This window comes from Acipenser ruthenus, chromosome 19, assembly GCF_902713425.1.
Source record: "Acipenser ruthenus chromosome 19, fAciRut3.2 maternal haplotype, whole genome shotgun sequence".
NCBI lineage: Eukaryota > Metazoa > Chordata > Actinopteri > Acipenseriformes > Acipenseridae > Acipenser > Acipenser ruthenus.
This window is the reverse complement of record NC_081207.1, coordinates 3,508,529-3,527,882: the sequence shown is the minus strand read 5'-3', so window position 1 is coordinate 3,527,882 and position 19,354 is coordinate 3,508,529. Positions and strand designations below refer to the sequence as shown.

Below are 19,354 nucleotides of genomic sequence, written 5' to 3'. Positions count from 1 at the left end.
TAGTTTAAAAAACTGAAGGGTGATTGAGAATCCTTGAAAAAATGTAAGTAAACCTGAATGTCGTAGGATGTGAGATAAACATAGGCAACATGTGATCATCCTAGAGAGGGGTACAGATTGAGAGACAGTAGGGGGCTCTGTTGCAGTACAGAGGGGTACAGATTGAGGGAGAGCAGGGGGTTCTGTTGCAGTACAGAGGGGTACAGATTGAGGGAGAGCAGGGGGCTCTGTTGCAGTACAGAGGGGTACAGATTGAGGGAGAGCAGAGGGCTCTGTTGCAGTACAGAGGGGTACAGATTGAGAGAGAGTTGGGACAACAGTGAATTAAAGATATTAAAACCATATATCTGCATAAATAAAAGTACACAGCTTAAATGCATACAACTCAACTCTTTATAGATCTGCATGGGAGCTAAAAGTTACATTGAGACGCACACAGTACAAAACACACTGGTTAAATTCATGTAAAAAACAAAGTTACAAATTAAAATAAAAAAGTACAATAATAATAATAATAATAATAATAATAATAATAATAACAATAGGGTGTGTTTCGGGGACAAAAGCACTTGATGTTGATGACAGCAACTAAACACAGAGTCTGCATAGCAGTTTTCAGAAGATTCTTTGTTGTACAAAACCATCAGGAAGCTGCCCCACATACCACACCAGCAGACTCACAACCATGCGCCTTGGCATTTGTTAACCCGCAACGTCTAGTTAAATCAGGTACGCATAAGATTGGGCAGAATAAAATATAACACACACATAACATATTATGAAGTATGTTTAGTACCGGTTCAATGGCGTGCATTACTAGAGTCCTATATAGGAAAAAGACGTTCATGATAAATGCAACATAACTTTTTGGTTGTACAGTATTTAAGGGTAGTGTGTATGTGCAGTCTACATGTCTTGGATCAATAAGGAACATCTACAAGATTACAGGTTATACAGTAAAGCAGGGGGTTGTTTTGTTGAGCCATCATAAACAGCTAATATGGACTGGTTACAAGCTAGGCAGTCAGTGCTGTGGGAGGTTTCTCCTGTATTGTCACTGCTTATTAAAATAAAGCCTCCCTTCTCTTTCCTTGCCTTAATCTTTCAGAAATAATCACTTCTTTTTTCAAACCATTTTCTGTCAATTTTCTTCCTTCTATTTCCTTCTACATTCTGTTTTTACTGCACTGAACTATAAGAAGTGTGGCCTCACTTTTATGGCACTTCCTATTTTTCTACTCTCTCTCTCTCTCTCTCTCTGTCTCTCAATTCTCTTACCTTCTAGCAACATTCTACTCATCATTCTAAACTTCTCAATCTATATCTCACTCCACATTGGCTAGTCAGGCCAGGCCCTACTTCCAGAGATTCATCTGATCTGAGATGAATTCTTACTGACAAGGAGTTCATTTTATCAGATATTCTTGATCATCAGAACCTCTGGTACACTGATCTCTCTAGCAGCCCAAACATACAGCTTCTGATGGCTCTCGACCCCATGACCAGTTTCCTTTCCTGCTGTTTTAAAGGGGCTGATAATGACGGAATGGGTGCCTTGTCTTTGGGAAGTGGCTCCTGGTTTGGCATGTGGGTTCGGGGACCCCAGCCTGAGTGTCCGGTTGAGGAATGATGCCATGCCCCCCTCCTCCAGCAGGACGGTTGCTATGGAGATGCAGGCTGACTCTGTCGCCTCACTTCCCCAGCAGCTGCTTGCGCTGTTGCTCCAGTAATGCTTCCAGGTGATCTGCTCTCTTTAAGGCTGCCTGTGGGGAGAAACAGCAGGAAAATATCAGAAATTAAAGAAGTCAGTGAAGGTGCTTTAGTGGCACAATTAGACAGCAAATAATAAAAACACATTCATTAAAAATGTGCAATATTATAAAGATCCTGCATCATTAGTTTTTTCCACATTAACAAATATAGATGTCTTATTTACTCTATTCTTTGTCCTCTGTATGCTGCTGATTGTGTTTTTTGTACTAAATATGAAAGAGAAGTGAAAATCAATGTTGTGTTCCATGAGGAAGCTCAGGGTTCTCACCTCGTGTTGCTTTCGCAAGTTATTTACAGTCTCTTCTTTTTTCACTATAGCAGTTTTCACCCTGCAGGAGAAGAAGAGGGAGAGTGTTGGCAGACTAACCACACCGACACAGCACAGCAGAGCTCAGACATTGCAAGATTCAGAGGCATGACCTTATGCTTGAGCAAAATTAAAATGCTTAAAGATTAAACCATAGTTCAATATTCAACTCAGTGATTATATTTAGATTGCTGTACTCAATTCCACTTGAACTGTTTATAAAACATCCTGCCCCGTTTTTACAAGCTATTTTTTTTTTTTTTTTTTTAAAGGAGTTTCCGTTGCATTTAAATGTATTTTTCAGACACTGAAACTAATACATTAGTTATACTATGTTAGTCTTTTTAAGTGCAGATACTGCAGAACAGGTCAAACTTGACTTTTCTGCCCCGCCCCTTGTGACCTCACACCTCCTTCTCCTCTGCGATTGGCCCCGTCCTCACCTCTTGTGCACCTCAGCCAGCTCCTCCTCCTTCTCGCGGGTCACTCTCTCCAGCTCCAGTCTCTGCCGTGCTCTCGTCTCTGACATCTCCGTCTTCATGCGCCTGTTCTCCTCCTCTGTGGTTACCAGCCGGTCGGCAAACTCCTGCCGGATCACCTCTGCCAGGCTGCGTCGTTCCTCTGTCAGCCGGTCCTGAATCTGTGACAAAAACATCAGTTAGGAGTGGGACAGGGAGGGAGGCAGAGTCACAGCACTGAGTTACCGCACTGTCACAGAACTGAGTTCTCAGTACTTCACTGTATTGAATTAGCTGCCTGTCACAACCCCAGGACTGAATTCTCTATAAAATACTGGATTTCATTTTCTTGCTCTTAGATTCCCAGCCCAGTTTTCAATAATGTCTGGAATGTGCTCTCCCTCTGACTGTCCTAACCCATTCATGCATGAAATATTGAAAATAGCTGAAAAAAGTAGTTTTGGACACATAATAAATATATTATTTTTCCATTGTTTTATACGGGGGGAAAATTGCATCCCCAATGACGTCATCATTCATTTGCATCTTCCACATGTCCACATATAAAAAGACTAGATTTATTTATCCATCCCCATATGAGATTACCATGCATGAAAGGGTTAAACACCTTCAGGACAGCCAGCCCAACCCCTCATGCAATCAGACAGCGCCTCCCCCTGGTCAGTACCTGTGTCATGTCCTGCACCTCCTGCTCTTTCTGCCTGAGGAGCCCCTGCAGTCGGACGGCCTCCCCCTCTGCCTGGCTGAGCCGGCCCTTCAGCTCGCTGTGTCTCTCCTGCAGGCTCCTCTCCGAGCGCTCCATTTCCCGCAGCTCTGTCTCGTACTTCTCCCGCACGCGCTTCACCCTGGGACCAGAGAACAGCGCCAGTCTCTAACTAGAGGTGTCACCTGCTCTGTACTGTAGTATTGAATAACTTTGACCACACAATCATTAGATATTTCCATTTCCAAATTTTAAAATCAATTCTCAATTCCAATTCCTTCGAAGGAATTGGAATTGAAATTGATATTTTAGACATAATTATTGTTGCGATAGTTCAGCTCCTTTCATTTGAAGCCAATTTAATTGACTAACAGTTACTTCAATTTAAGTAATTTGTTGCCACTGTGAGAAGCTCATTTTAACAGAATACTGCTAATGGCAATTTTGTGTGATGGAATGATTAAAAAAGAATTGGAATTGAAAAATAGGAATTGACTACAGGGCAGGCAGAGCCAACACTGTTGAAATGTCACAGCATCACATTACTTTCTGAGAAGAGGACATACAGGACAACAATGCCAGGGTGGCTAAAATGGCGAGGATAGCAACTCATTAAAATGGCATGGACTCCAGAGTTAGATCACGGAATAGCAGCTGGATCACAGATTACTAATCCTGCCCCCCTCAGACCTGTTCTCGGAGGCTCTCTCGCACTCATCCCTGGCTCTGCTGGTCTCCTCCTCCAGCCTCTGAATCACCAGCTCGATCTCCTTGTCCCTCCCTCTGCGTAACTCCTCCTTCAGCTCCCGTTCCCTGCTCAGCAGCCAGGCCTCCTGAACACACACAGACAAGCCACGTCAGCCCTGGGCAGGGGCACAGCAGGGTTACAGGTGGGGTACGGGCTAGAACACCCAGCTTCCACCTCCGGGACCCAGGTTCGATTCTGACCTGGGACACCCAAGTGAATAAGATTGTGGGCATAGGTGTAGAAAGACGGGCCAGGCTTTTCAACGACAGGGCATCTGAGAGAATCTGAATGCTGCTCTTACGGATTTAAAATCAGCCCTAACTCTAGCCCAAACCCAAATCCAAATCTTAAAGCAATGGCTCATAAAGAATGTTTCATGTGTTCAAAAGAATTCAGTACAGTTTTACATTGGCCTGTCTTTCTCCGCTAAGAGAACAGCGTGGAACATCTTTCTGCAGCTAAGGACCCCCATCTACTTTACGGATTAACAACGATTAATAAAATGCTACAGAGCCACAGTCTGTCAACACACATTTGGTATATAAAAGGGTGATGGGTCGTACTTTGTCCAGCAGGTTTAAACATTGTGATGTGGGAGCAGCAATGAGTTACAGTAATCCATTTAGTAGATGATATTGCACTCTACACACATATTGAATCTTGGCTTGCTCTTGGTAGCGGTGTGTGCTTGTTACAGGATATGTTTTTAATTGTGGGTTGTGCAGCACAGGCACACCCAGCTATTGAAATACAGCAACACTGCCACCTGCTGTCAGTCAGTCATACCTCTTTCTTCATGTAGTTTTCCTCCCACGCTTGCTTCTCAATGTCTAGCCTCTCTTTCAGGGCTTTAACCTCTGCCTGGACAGAAAGTCAGACAGACAAAGGGTAACGTACTGTAACCCAGGGTACATTTTTTACAATTTTGCATATTGTCATTCCCAAGACTAACTACGACACAATTGGTCTTCTTAGAATGAATATTAAATGCCGTGGCTTTAAAATTCCTGGATACAGAGTAATCACAATGCAGGATGAAACCTGATATTATATCACCCATCAAGCAGACACACGTTTCCCACGCCAGCATGTCTTACCTGGTGCCTCCTCTCCTGCTCCTCTCTCGTCCTCTCGAACTCCTCTCTCAGCGCACGCCCCGCCACCAAGCTGTTGTCCTCAAGGTGCTTTCTCAGCTCGTCCAGTTCCATCCTCTGCCTGTGGGGGGTGATAGAGGACAATGAGCACCACCAAACTCTGGATTTCATTTTCTTACTCTCAGATCTCAAACTCACTTTCAATAATCTTGTTGTCCCTCTGCCTGTCTTAAACACACTGTCAGGACATCCAGCCCAAGCCGCCACCTCATTCAGTGCAATCAGCGGCTCCCCTGGTCAGTACCTGTGTGATGTCCTTCACCTGCTCTTTCTGCCTCAGAAGCCCCTGTTGGACGGCCTTCCCCTCTGCCTCGCTGAGCTGGCCCTTCAGCTCGTTGTGCAGCCCCTCAGACTTCACGGCTGACCAGCTCCTTCCACCACCACCCAATCTTACCACGACCTCCCTCCTCACCTGGCAGCCAGCTGGGACTCCCTCTCCTTCTCTTCAGCCACCTCGCTGTACAGTCTCCTCCTCTGCTGCTGTAGCGCCTGCTCCTCCTCCTGCAGCTGCTTCTCGTACCTGCAGGGGGCGCACCGGGGTGATAATTAACATACTGCGTGTATAGAACAGGAGATTAGATACTTTTTTGTATTCTCAACCACTTTGTGACCCCATTTGTTTGAAAAAAATAAGTTATACAGGATGTTTCTGTATTTGAACCTGTGATTACTGCTGTGTTATTTAGAACAAACAAAGGAAACACGTTAATGTGCGTAGTTGTTTAGTATAATTGTAACTATAATTGTAATTACTGCAGCATAATTGTAACTGCAATTGCAATTTAATAAAATAGCATTGCAATTGTAACTGTAATTGTAATTTAACCCTTTGCAGCCCATTTATTCAGCACGTCAGGCCAATTTATTTTCACACGCGCACCAGTTCGCTGTATTTTTCACATACCTCTTCATAGTGCATACTGATAAATAATCTCTTGATCACTCGTTTCATCACCAAACTCCTCAATAATGTGATCCAAGTCATTATTTTATTACTATAAAAAGCTCTGCAAATGTCTGTGATATTCTTTGAGCGCTGGATGCAGAAGCAGCTATCTTGTTTGTTTATGTCCGTGTTATCTTTGTGGTGCCGGGGCTGTGTGTATTGCTCAGATCCGCCCCCCCCCCCCCCTTTTTTTCCGAGATTCTCTCGGCTCCTATCGGCCTCACTCGGTCATTGAATGGTTTTCTCGGCTTTTTCCGGAGAAAAAACGACAAGAGACCTGTGTTTTATGTCTTTTGATGATGTCAGACAGGGTCCGATGTCGGACCCAAAAGGGAAAATTGTAATATAGGACCGCAAAGGGTTAATAAAATAGCATTGTAATTGTAACTAATTGTAATTGGTGTGGGTGTGGCGGTACCTCTGCCTGGCGAGCTCCCTCTCTCTCTGGCACTGCTCCTCCTTCTCTCTCTCCAGCTGCTCCCTCATCTCCTCGCTCTGCCTCACGTATCTCTGAGCCGCCCTCTCGTCTGCCTGCATCAGCTCCGCCTCGTGCACGGCTCGCAACTTCTTCAGCTCCTGCTTGTGTTTGGAGATCAGCTTCTGGATCTCCGGCTCCAGCCCTAACAGGGACACACAGTCAGTGTGGAGCGTGGGCAGACATCTGTACCTTAAACACTCAACCACCCGACAAAGAAATGTCTTTCTGAGGCTTGCTGAAAATGTCTACTAGTATAAAAAGTTCCTTTAGTTGTATTCAAGTGTGCAGGACATTGTACCTTTTCTCAGATTTTAGCAGGACATAGTGCCCACAGTGACATATAGTGGCTGTACACTGTTATTGCAGTATTAAGCATGCATGTATGTATGAATGGGCTATTTATTGCTCTCTGTTGAACTCTCTCTGTCCTCCTGCTAAAGCACAGTCTTTTTTTGCTCCAGGGCAATAGCTGCACTACTTGTACTCCCCTCTCAACTCTTCAACAGTGTGTCTTTTTCAATGTTGCTGACTAACCTTTCACTGTGATCTCTTTGATTTTCTTGGTTTTCTCGTCAATCCATTTCTCCCTGCGGATCTTCTCTGTGGCACTCATCAGCTCCTTCAGCTTCTTAATCTCCTGGTAGTGGTGGGGGCAGCAATCGGGGACACAACACATCAATACAACCAAACAGACAAACACCGAACACCGAACTTCAATCTCAGTCTGGTTAATGACGAAAATGTGGGTCATCACGAATGCGATAGAAATGGATGCAATGCTTCACAGCTGATGGGATGACAAGGCATTGACAAGCAATACAATCAGAGTCAAGATACCTATCTGAGGAATCGATTTCCAAATCCTCTATACTGTATATTGTGCATACCAGTTTCAAGCTGGAATCGGGCTGGGAGTTTAACTGGTTCAGAAGAATGTTTTTTAACAAACCTGAGTTGAGCATAATAACTCTGTAGTCTTGTTTTCAGATGTTAAAAAAAAAAAAAAAAAAAAAAAAACACTATTACAAAATGTCAGATTCCTTGTTCATATAACGGTAGTATATGATCTTAATCTCGCTGCTGTATTGGAGTTGCTATAAGGAGCTTTGAGCAGCCCTGGCCAGTCCTTTGAGTTCTGCTGCTCCGCTCTGTACAGAGACGTGTGGGATTAGCGGTCTAACTGAGAGGCCAGTCTAAATTAGGACAGGGGAAAGGAGATTAGTGCCCAAGTCAGGACGTCAAACCTCAGGAACCTTTTCTTCATTTGCAGATGCATGTGAGGACCACAGATTATTTAAAGGTGGGGTTATGGGGTTAGAAGACCCCAGAGTAAATTGTAAAATGTGGTCCCGCAAAAATAAATATTAACTTATAAGTGTTTATAAAGCATTTGTAAATGCTATGATCTAAGCAGAGCCATTTGACCACATTGCTTCTTTTGTATCATGTCCAGGTATCTTGTGTTACAATCTCAAAATGTATGGTTTACAAGACCTCCAGGTTTGACATCCCAGATTTAGCTGAAGGCTAACTCGGGAGAAGAGAGAAAGAAAGAGAAAGAGATGAAAAGAAAGAGTTACCTCACACAAGGGACCCAGAATGTGCCACACCTAGTCAGAGAGGAAACGGAGAGAAAAAACAAACAGAAATAAAAGGGAGATGAAACGAAAATGATTGGAAAGCACCACTGAGACTAGTTTTGAAAACAGACACTGCACAGTGATTATACCAGCCAGGAAACTACAGCAAAAGAAGCCAGAGAAAATGAAGCCCTCTGAATCACTCTAATGGGACGATAATTTCAAGTGTCCTCTGACTGCATGAAGAGCGTTTACTGGTGCTTAAACATTCACTTGACCCATTGATTGAGAGGAATGTATAAAGCAGTGCTTGTTTTATATGAACAAAATATGGACTAAAAAATAAAAAAAAAACATGCAAAAAGATTTGAAATACAACATGTTTTGTTTTCATGAAGTAATGCAGCCCTTTGGGCATCTTAAAACAACTGGACGTGTGTTACAGACGACAATCATTCAATGCCTGTATCCTCATGCCCGGTCTACTCTCTGCAGCATATCTTTACCCTCGATTCAAGGATCTCACCAGGTCGTGCTGCTCCTGCATGTGTGCTATCTTCTTAGTGTATTTCTGGTCGACCTGCTTTAGCTCGGACACTACCCGCTCGCAGCGGTCGCTCAGGGCCTTCTTGTCATCGATGAGCTGGGGAAAGGAACAGGGGACACATCAGCCTTCATAAGACACACTGCTGACCTCCTGGAACAGAGGGAGGTTAAACCACAACTACTGGGTCAGATCCGAGAGCTGCAGTCAGCACAGAACACAGCAACGTATTACAATGCACCCGGTAAGTGCAAAAAAATGGACCTCTCTATTAAAACATTTTTTAAATGGGATTTTAACTCTGCACACAGTGGTCCAGATCTCAAATAGCAAGTCTGGAAAAGTGGGTTCCTGACCAATGAAGGAGAGGATGGGAAGTGAGTGAGAGGGAGGAGGGGAGTATGTAACTCAGAAGTGGAGAAAGTACCTGTATGTGACTAAGGGAGTGGAGAGAGTACCTGATCTATGAAGGCCAGGTGTCTCTGGATGGTGGCCTCGTACTGATCCTTCTGCAGCTGGAAGTTGCGGTTCAGCTCCTTCTCCGTCTCCTTGATGTGGCGCACTGTCAGCTCCCGTTGCTGAGCCTGGGGAGGGGGGAGGGAGGAGGGAGGCAGGGAAGGAAGGAAGGTGTGGTTAGGACGGGTAACCAGGCAGGGCAAACTGGAGCTTCGACAGATTATTTCTCTTACAGCTGAACCTGATGTCTGTCATACGGAAGAGTAAAAACCTACTAAGCACCAAGTAAACAACGGGATGGAGCAAACCCATTCCAATTCTATCTGATTTATTCTCCTCACCAGTGCAGTCTGCAGCATGTTGATGGTGCGTCGCTTCTCCTCCAGCTCCAGTTTCATCCGCATCATGGAGCCGGTCACCTCGGCTGCCGTGGCTGAAGCCTGGTCCACCTGAGCTAGGTCCTCTTCTGACAGCAGGGCCTGGGGTGCAGACACAGGGGGAGAGGGAGCAAGGGGGAGAATGGAAGTGAGAAACAGCTTCACCCTCAACGAAACTCCCAATCCTCATCATGCTACCCCCTCCCACAGTAAACCGACCACCTACTCCTTCTCAACATGACTGAAACACCACCATGGTAAAGGTATAAAGTTGCATTGGCTCAACTCTCAAAGAGGTACAGTCACCTGATTAAAAACCACCACAAAGTGGTACCGTCCCCCCACGGTTACACTGACTAACCTAACAAACTCCCCACCACCTCCACTCAGCTGTTCCCCTCTCAGCCTGTATGGAGTGCTCTTCCCCAGCCTTCAGTAACCCCTGTACCCTGTAACTGCCTAACCTCTCTGTGTGAACCCGAGGTGACAGAGCGCGGCCTCTCCTGCTCAGACTTCTCCATCTCGTCCAGGAAGCTCATGATGCTCTGCAGCTTGGCCTCAGAGAGCAGGGCGCCCCCATCTGGCAGGGCAGGAGGCTGGTTCATCTTGCCCAGCAGCTCCAGGTTATCAGCTGTCAGGGAGTTGGAGTCCCCGTCCTGGAAGAGCAGTAGGGAGGTCAGCACAGAGCTTCAGGGAAGACAACCTCGTCCTTCAAGCTAAGCACATGGGTTGGGGAGTGTGGGATAGATCATGTTGGGCTTGATCTTTAAATAAGATTAAGCTTAGTCACCTTTTAGAGTCAGGTAATAATGTTTATTCAACAGATCTTCTCCGAATCTGTAGCTTTAGTAACAGAAAACACGCTGCCTTATAATTTTGAAATATTTTACGCAGCTGTAATTTGATGCTATATGTAAAAAAAAAAAAAATGTATTGAATGTAAAATTTTAAACATATCCAAAAGTAAAAAGTAAAATACATGTGTGACGTACTACATACAGTAAACCTCCTTTTCTTAATCTTCACAATGGCAGCCCCCAGCCTGTGCTGTGCCTCACCTCGTCGATCCAGGAGTACTTCTCTTTGCGGTAGCTCTGGGGCTCGGGCAGTCTCTCTGGATCCTCCTCTAGCAGCTTCAGGGTGTCCAGCAGCTCGTTCAGCGTGGTCTTGGACTGGGCTCTGCTCGACGGAGCTCTCTGCAGCTGCTCCTCCACACTCACGCCTCTCTGCAGCACCTCCTACACAAAACAGAGGAAGATGGGGGGTACAGGGTCAGCCACCACTCCCTCCTCAAAACAAATCCCAGCTCAGACACTGATTCACCCCAGTCACCTGAACCTCTTTCATCTTTACCCCTGCACTGTCTTTAGAACATTACATTAAGAGACAGAAGATCCATCTAAGCCAGTGACCAGTCCCTTGTCCAAATCCCGTTTTAGCCACTGAAGCACACATGACCCCTTTGTGAAGCAGGCAAGCAGTGTTACCTGGGAGCCTTGGGAGCCTCTCCCAGGGGAGTCAGTGGGGGAGCCAGACCTCAGGTTTGATATGTCGTCCAGATCAGCCGTTACATTCACACTCGAGTCTGCAAAATGAAAAACACAAAACAAAATTAAAAATAAGAACTCAAGTTTGTGTGCACAGGAAAACACCATGAGACACGAACAGGATACCAACAACTAGGAACAAAGCAAATATTTGTTGACTAGCTCTACAGTCAAGTGTGCTTACTAGAACGATCAAGCTATCAATGCACCAAACCACACCGCTGCATTCACCTGTATTCCTCCCCTTGCCTGTGTCCCTGCCTGCCGTGCTGCCCTTGCTGCTGGGAGAGGGCCTGGCAGGTTTCCTCCGGCCCACCTTGCCGCTCTGCTTCAGTGCCTCAATCTCTTGCTCTGCCATGCGCTGCGTCTCGGCTGCCCGCTGTGCCCGCTTCTGCTGGAGCTCCTGTGGACGGGGGAATGTGCCGTCAGTGCCGGGCAGCCTCTTGATTAAATCACATTTTGTTCCTGGCTATCAGAGCCTGGTCACACTGTACCTGAATAGCAGCTCTTCTGGCCTGCTGGGCTTTCTCCTCGCGTATCCTCTTCCTATCCTCCTCCTTCCTCTTCTGACCTTCCTGTGTCTTCCCCTCCTCTGCTCTCTGCTCCCTCTCCTGCACACAACACAAACAACTGCAGTGTCACTTAAGTATACAGTGTAAGAAAATGGATTATTATTATTATTATTATTATTTATTTCTTAGCAGACGCCCTTATCCAGGGCGACTTACATACAATTACCCATTTATACAGTTAGGTTTTTACTGGAGCAATCTAGGTAAAGTACCTTGCTCAAGGGTACAGCAGCAGTGTCCCCCACCTGGGATTGAACTCACAACCCTCCGGTCAAGAGTCCAGAGCCCTAACCACTACTCCACACTGCTGCCCCAATACTTCCTACCATCTTTTCCATATACAATTAAATGTACACATACAGTCTTATACACAAATACACATTGCAGTCATTTTTAACAAGCGACAGGGGGCTCACAATCCTAGCGTTTAAACATTTAAGAAATGAAACGGACTACCACCCCTACTATACATGCATTCAAAGATGAACAGAAAAGACTGAATGTCTTCATTGACATGATAAATCCAAGGATGTATCAGTCTTCTTCACTGAGGGGGCTCTGCTCGATCAGGAGTCCTACCTGTTTCTTGGTGGAGAGGAGGCGTTGGAGCGCTGCCTCGCTGGTGTGCCGTCTGTGGGCATGGCGTCTGTACCAGCGCTGGATTGTCACAGCTGCGTGGTTCACCTGCTGGATAAACCTGCTGACACACGGGGACAGACATAGAGTCAGAAACCGTCAGTACAGCATCAGCGTGGGACAGGACGAAACTGACAAACCATTGTGTGGGTAGACAGGCCAAAATGCTTCTCTACTTGAATTATTATGAGTGAGTGTTCAGGTACATCTGAATTACCCACGCAATACTGAACTAGGTCACAGCTAGAAATAGGACTCCCTAAAAATATGTACTCAGTGACACAAGACAGCTTAGACAGAATTAGACTGTACAGAACAGGTGTGGTTAATCAGGCTCATGCAATGGGAGTCCTCTTTCCATATACTCTTATATATGTGTATTACATTACAACAGGCCAAGCTGCTAAAACCAAACATTTTTTCAACCAAGTGCTCATAATAAAGTAATTAGATAAGTTTAAATAAAGTAGATGTCAAAAATCAGTTGACCATTTTAGAATTTCTCCAGTTTGCATGCATTTCTGATGGCGATAGCTGCCATCATCATCGCTGTGGGTATCTGAAATTCAATATGCTGTAAAGTGTACTGGTTCTGTTTTACACAAGCATGGCATCACCTTTCAGCCTCCTCCTCAGTCACCTCCTGCCTCCGGAGCAGGGCAGGGCTGCTGCGCGCAGCGTTGTTATTGGGAGACGAGAAGTTTTTCTGGGATTTGGTCAGGGAGCTGTTCTCCAGACTGCCCTCGTCGTTCACTGTGGCCTTCATGATGTTACTGCAGTCCGGGAGAGAGATGAGGGTTACACACAAGACACAGGGACAACAAGCTAGGTTAGTGGAAATGAGGCCAGGGTCTTATATTAATGGCAATTATTTTAAAAGCAAGTCTTTAGTTGATATGCATGTAATATTAAAAGCAGAAACAAACAAGAGTTGCGATGAATTGCATGCAGTGTATGACGGCTCATATTACAATTTACAGAGTTCTATTCACTGTGCCTGCCGTTTAACTTACTTGAGAGACGCTGGTTTCTGGTTGGAGCTCTTTGGTGTCAGAGGCTTGTCTGGACAGTTATTGTGCAGGATGGTGGTGACTGAATTTCCCACAGCTCCCTTGTTACTCCTGGGGCAGAGTAGAAAAGAATCGGATAACATTTTCTTCCACAACACTTGCCGACCCTAATAAAAGAGCACTGAACATGTGTCATATTACAGGCATGTAGTAAGAACTGTGAGGTCAGAATGCATACATCTTCCGACAGGCATCGAATTGATATACAATTCACACTCAGCTGCTGCCTTATTCATGACAAGGTTTCTAGGAGTTGGGTGGCTGACTGACCTGTTGTTGGCAGTGAAGTTGGCAGCCAGCGCTATGCCAGCCTCTCTCTTCTTCATGCCGATGGGCGAGTCGGCAGTGCGGGCAGTGCGGGCACTGCCAGGGATCAGGAAGGTCCGGGGTTGGTCATCCTGGCACAAGGGAAGCCAAACAGACAAGGTCAGTACAAGGGTCTAAGATCCAGCCAGTGCCACCTTATCAGGAAAGGGCTTATCTCATGAATATATTTCCTACCTACATTATCTAGTAAAGCATACATATTTGTAGGCAAGAGAAACTGATTCCTAAGATAAGAATCTTGGACTCACACATTCTTATCTCCGGTTGAATCGAGCCCTGAGGAACCATTAACTAGCTGGGTGAGATGAGCTGGTAATTGTATTCACAGATAAACCTCCATTACTGCAGTGCTTTGTTTCAACACAAGTTATTATTATTATTATTATTATTATTATTATTATTATTATTATTTAGCAGACGCCTTTATCCAAGGCGACTTACAGAGACTAGGGTGTGTGAACTATGCATCAGCACAATTACGTCTCACCCGAAAGACGGAGCACAAGGAGATTAAGTGACTTGCTCAGGGTCACACAAGGAGTCAGTGGCTGAGGTGGGATTTGAACCGGGGACCTCCTGGTTACAAGCCCTTTTCTTTAACCACTGGACCACACAGCCTCCACGTCAGGTGGAAACGAGACATAGCCCCCCTCCCCCCTGACCTCGGAGGTCAGGGGGGGGAGGAAATGCTCCCCGAGGGGAGCTGCTTACCAGGATGTTCCAGGAGAGGTCCGGAGAGGTCTTGCTGAGGCTGGCCAGCTTCCTCCTCCCATCCGAGCTGCTGTCAAACAAGGCCAGGAAGTCCTCGGACTGCTCCTCACTGCACCAGGACAGAGGGATGGGAAGATCAGAAAGAGCAGACTACAAAACATCACCAGACATTACAACAATGCATCATATTTGAGCCCATGGCTGTGCTTTTTCTCAACAAATCTTGTGACTTAGTACATGGTAGAAATGTGATGCCCAGAGCTGTAGCTGAGAGGGTGCAGTATGTAACTGGACTCGATTAAAATCCCAAGTTGTTCCTGTCTGACTGGGATACAAATGAAGGACTAGAATTAGGTTCATAAAGAGGTAGGCAGGTCCTTCATATAAAAAAGTGAGTGGGTGCTGACAATGCAGAATTCCTTTCTGAATATCAGCATGTGCTATCTATTCAGAGAGACTGAGGAATTACACTGTAAATCACAGCAAACACGCATACAGGCCAGCTTTACGTCTCTCAATCTAAACGAATGCAGATGCATGCTCAGTTTAATTCCTCCTACAGCATCTGGGCTGGCTACCACACTAAAAATGCCAGCTGGCCTTCTGAAAAGGAATTCACAGACACCGCTTGAATAGGCACCTTCCTCAGAGCTGAACTTTGCAAGAGAAAAATAACTTTCCCTTTTTTTTTGTCACGTGTCCTGTCCCCAAGGGGTTTGGCCCAGTGGTAACAGCTGGACAAGAAGACCCCAGCACACACTTATCTATTCAGCCTGCCTCCTTTCACAAAGTTGAACTCTAACCTCCCTCTCCAGTATTGCACAAAGGGGCTGCAGCCCAGGGCTTGCTCCCAGACAATAGCCCCCAATGAGTCTTTTATTACAGGATCACTTCACAATAGCTATTGTCCCGGGAGAGAAGCCTGCCTGAAAAACAGAGGTCTATCCTGGACCAGCTATTGCTTTTAGAAGACAACTCCAGCCTCTGGAGCCACCACATAAGTGTTACAGACTTCAGGCAACACAATAATCCTATGTCCTCTCCAATTATTTAATATGCCAAAAATAATATGCAAAACTATTCCAGAAAATAAATAAGAGTATCATTAAATCTAGCACCTACAGCAATAGTTTCATGATTTTACATGAAAACCTACAGATGCTAAAATACCAGGCAACTTTCTATGCAGGTTGCACCAAGCTAGTCAATTCTAATTCCCTGGATAATGTCTCCTACATACTGTATGACTACTAGTCTCTTGATAGTTGAAAAGCGTTTCGGAGTTAAGGTAAAAGCAGACAGGTGGACACAGAGGGGCGGAGAGGGACAGTGAATGTACCTGAAGCAGGAGTTGACTCTCTGGTTGACCTGGGTGGTGCTGTTGGATCTCCTCAGGTTCTTGATGGACCGGGAGCTGCCCAGCCCAGCTTCGCCCTGCAGAGAGACAGTGAGAACGGGTTGAGGACAAAGCACAGAGCCAACCCCTATCCTCATAGCACTATAACACACTATTCACGTTAAACAGTGTAACCTCAAATAACGTCACAAATCAAAAAATGTACACATTCTTTGTCAAAATGTATCTCTTTGACTTCAAGTTTATTACAGTTGTAGCAAGATTGAATATATTTAACCAGAGCCAAACAAATGGCTTTCAAATTGTACTTGATAAAGAATTTGAAAACGGGCTGATTTTCAAAAGGTTGTGGAAACAAAGCATTAGTGTCAGGGACACCTGGGGGAGTAGCTTGCCTATGAACTGGAGGAGGGGCCAAGGCCACATTCTGTGACTCTACTCATTTCCACTTTGTGTGCATGCTCTAACTGTGCATTCCATCACTGTGTATTGACTTGCAAACCAGACAGATTCACAACCAGGCTCTGAATTATATCCAGTCCCGAAGCTGCTTACTGTTCCCTGCTCACCGAAACTATTCCTGATGGATTTTAAGAGACTCCATTTTGCTGAACATGGGATATAAAAACGAATCAATTGTTGCTGGGGTTTGCTTTTCAACAGAGTCTCCACAAGGAGAAGCTTTGCTCTCACTCTGTTTGCTGCTTCTGAATAAAGTCCCATTTCAATACAGAATGAGGCCGTGCTTTCTTTGTCCTCTTACCAGGGTGTTGCGCTTGCTCTTGTTGTCCGCGGTGACAGAGACAGAGCGGGAGAAGTGCTTGGCAGGGGAGGCGCTGCTGGGCCGACGGGAGACAGAGAGCTGAGAGCCGGTCAAGCTGAGCTCCAGGGAGTCACCGGCACCCACTGAGGCACTGCTAGGCAGAGAGGTGGGGCTGCGGGCCATGTGCATGGTGACAGGGGCCTGGAGAGGTGGGCAACAATAAAACTATGGTCATTTGTACAGAACATTACAGGAACAAAAGCAAGAACAAGCAGTAAATCAATACTCAGCTATTCATGGTATGGAGTTGAACTATTTTAGTTTCGCCTCTTTCTGAATATTCTACTACTGTTATCCAGCATGAAATCTTTGATGCATTTTTGCATCAATTTATAAACAACCCCATCTATTTTCCTTTCTGGCTCAAGGACGTGTGCTGCTGCAACATGTGGGTTTTAAAACTAAACAGACTCCCTTCGTGCTGTGCTGCTGGAGCACAGAAGGCGGCTACACATTTTTAACTGCCTCTCTCTTCACTTCTTTAAACCAGGGAAAACTTCTACATTATTGAGAGAATGTGTTTGTCCAAGAACATGATTATGTCAAATATTATTTCAATCTCTTATTTTTTGTAAAACAAAAACGCTCCTTGAGGGGCTAATTGTCAGCTTTGCTACTAACCCTCATCGAAAAGGACGCTGCACTATGCTTACCCAATGCATTTCCTCTTTAGTTACCTAGCAACCAACACTCTCTCTCTCAGGCCTGTAAACCACAAGAACCCTCACAACACTAACAGAGTGAAACCTAAACCCAGCTCTACAACAGCTTAACAACATGCCAAGTGATGTATGGGGCAATTGACAAACAAATACAATTCCAGCTTTGGACAGAAGATAAAAAGCTTGCACAACTAGGCTCTTTAAAACAGTCTGTTTATATACTTTGGTTATGTTCAGCAGTCTGAGGTATTTGACCATGTGTGGCATTGATTTTAAAATCCCCTGATATGGGGTAGGGAGTTACGCACGACTACTACTCTGTACAGTGGATTCCAATAATCTCTGACACAATTACTACATGTTATATGAATATCTACAGTTTATGGGAGTGGGAATGGTGTCATTGACAAAGGTGTGTGGTCAGGTATCACTGCTTACACTGTGTGGTGGAAAGTGGGAACAGAGTCAGATCCACACCACATTAATATCTTAGATTAACCTGCTGGGATGGAAACAAGACTCCAATTGCATAGCAGTTAGATCCATTCCTGGTTTTGCTACGAGTTTAATAAAACACACCTGAGCTTGTTACCTATACACTGTGCTAATAAAGCTCGTGGTAAAACCTGGAATGGGTGAAACTGCTGTGCAACAGGCGTCTTATTCCCCATCCCAGAACCTGGGTACCATTCTGTACTTTGTTTTAACAGCTGTTTCTTCTTACAGAGTCTTAGTCACACCTCATTTTTCTAACTGAAGGGATTATAAGCGGCGTGCTAATAATAATAATAAATTAACCCATACTGTATCAAACACTGCATTGCCTGTGATAGTAACCCATTACAAAAGCAACCGCTTTATGGTGGGGTGGTACAGACACGATCGCATTCACATGTTTTCATTAAAGTAGATTTATAGATGTATAGACAGATAATGTAGTTCCTCTTACCTGTTGTGGAGTCTTCTTTAGATCGAACGTGGTCTGAATCTTGAAATTATTACGCAGCCTTTATATTCGTTTAAAAATACCGATTCAGGGCACAGGATGGGTTATTGATTTCAGAGTTTAACTGTACTATGAATCTTGCTCTGGCGTCTCAACTCTTAACAGTACAGTAAACAACGGGTCCTCTTTCTCCACTCGGAGGAATGGATACGCATCAAAATGTTTTTTTTTTTTTTTTTAATAATCTGCCTCACGAAAAATTACATTTACAAAAAATAAATAAATAAGGCGAAATGCAGTTTTTATTCTCCCAAAAAGCAATTTGCACAAAAACGTTATCATTTATGCTTTTTGTTCAGTTAGTATATAAAAAAAAATAAATCAACCATCCTCCTAAAATGTCCGGGCCCCACTAAGAAAACAGAAGGCACGATTTAATATAAATGTATATAAAAAATATACAATATTTTTCAAAAGTACTTACAGATTAGCACTAAATGAGACATCGAGTTACCTCATTGGAAAAGCACAAAACAGTTATGCTAAGACGACTCGCAGTACATTGACAAATGACGATTATAATGATCGATATACTTTTTTAACATATTGATCACAAATTACCATTAATCAGTCGACTTTTTCAATGCAGAACACACCTATAAACGTTTAGCAAATCCCATTCCTATCCTTTCCAGTCAGAACTGTTGAAACTGACACTATAAAGCACAACGGCTTCACTCTCTGTAGCAACCAACACAGCCCCGCCCACAGGAGATCCCCATTGGCAGCGAGAGTTACTAACACATTGTATTTCTCAGCTCGGATTGGTCAAAGCAAGAAGTTCGTTCCCAGCGGATAGGTTACATGGGCGTGGTCGGTCTAAAAGGTTGGTTGACTTGACAGAAGAGGCGGGACTACATCAGCAGCAGCATTAGCAGCACATTTAACTCAATCGGCGCTGGAGAAATACATTTTAACACACGGATTTTATCCTAAAATATATGCACTGAAAAAAACAATGGAAAACTTTACAGCTACCGTGGAAAATACTGTAGTGTATTATAGTGCTTGCTAATTTTGAAGACGTATGCATTATGTAGTCTCCCGCTTCAGCAGTATTCTTTTTATGAGAGGTAGCATCTCAAAGAGCAGAGGGAA

General features: G+C 44.6%; 1 protein-coding gene across 4 annotated transcripts; it reads right to left on the bottom strand.

Moving 5' to 3' along the window:
- Positions 1-370: 370 nt before the first annotated feature.
- Positions 371-18,972, bottom strand: LOC117424730 (centrosomal protein of 131 kDa). 4 transcript variants are annotated; one of them, XM_034041400.3, is made up of 27 exons: positions 18,200-18,972; positions 16,529-16,729; positions 15,748-15,842; positions 14,409-14,517; positions 13,641-13,768; positions 13,314-13,421; positions 12,918-13,073; positions 12,244-12,364; positions 11,587-11,703; positions 11,324-11,495; positions 11,033-11,130; positions 10,604-10,783; positions 10,010-10,201; positions 9,510-9,647; positions 9,171-9,296; positions 8,695-8,811; positions 8,169-8,198; positions 7,123-7,225; positions 6,529-6,730; positions 5,577-5,684; positions 5,108-5,225; positions 4,797-4,871; positions 3,953-4,095; positions 3,227-3,404; positions 2,524-2,720; positions 2,042-2,102; positions 371-1,763 (listed from the first exon to the last, which is right to left on the bottom strand). In XM_034041400.3, exons 2-27 carry the CDS (start codon positions 16,715-16,717, stop codon positions 1,692-1,694), a joined length of 3,333 nt encoding a protein of 1,110 aa, XP_033897291.2. In that variant the 5' UTR covers positions 16,718-16,729; positions 18,200-18,972; the 3' UTR covers positions 371-1,691. The 4 variants fall into 4 exon arrangements, with proteins under 4 accessions (XP_033897291.2, XP_033897292.2, XP_033897293.2 ...); XM_034041401.3 differs by having other exon boundaries at positions 12,244-12,361; XM_034041402.3 differs by lacking the exon at positions 8,169-8,198.
- Between the last annotated feature and the right edge of the window lie 382 nt (positions 18,973-19,354).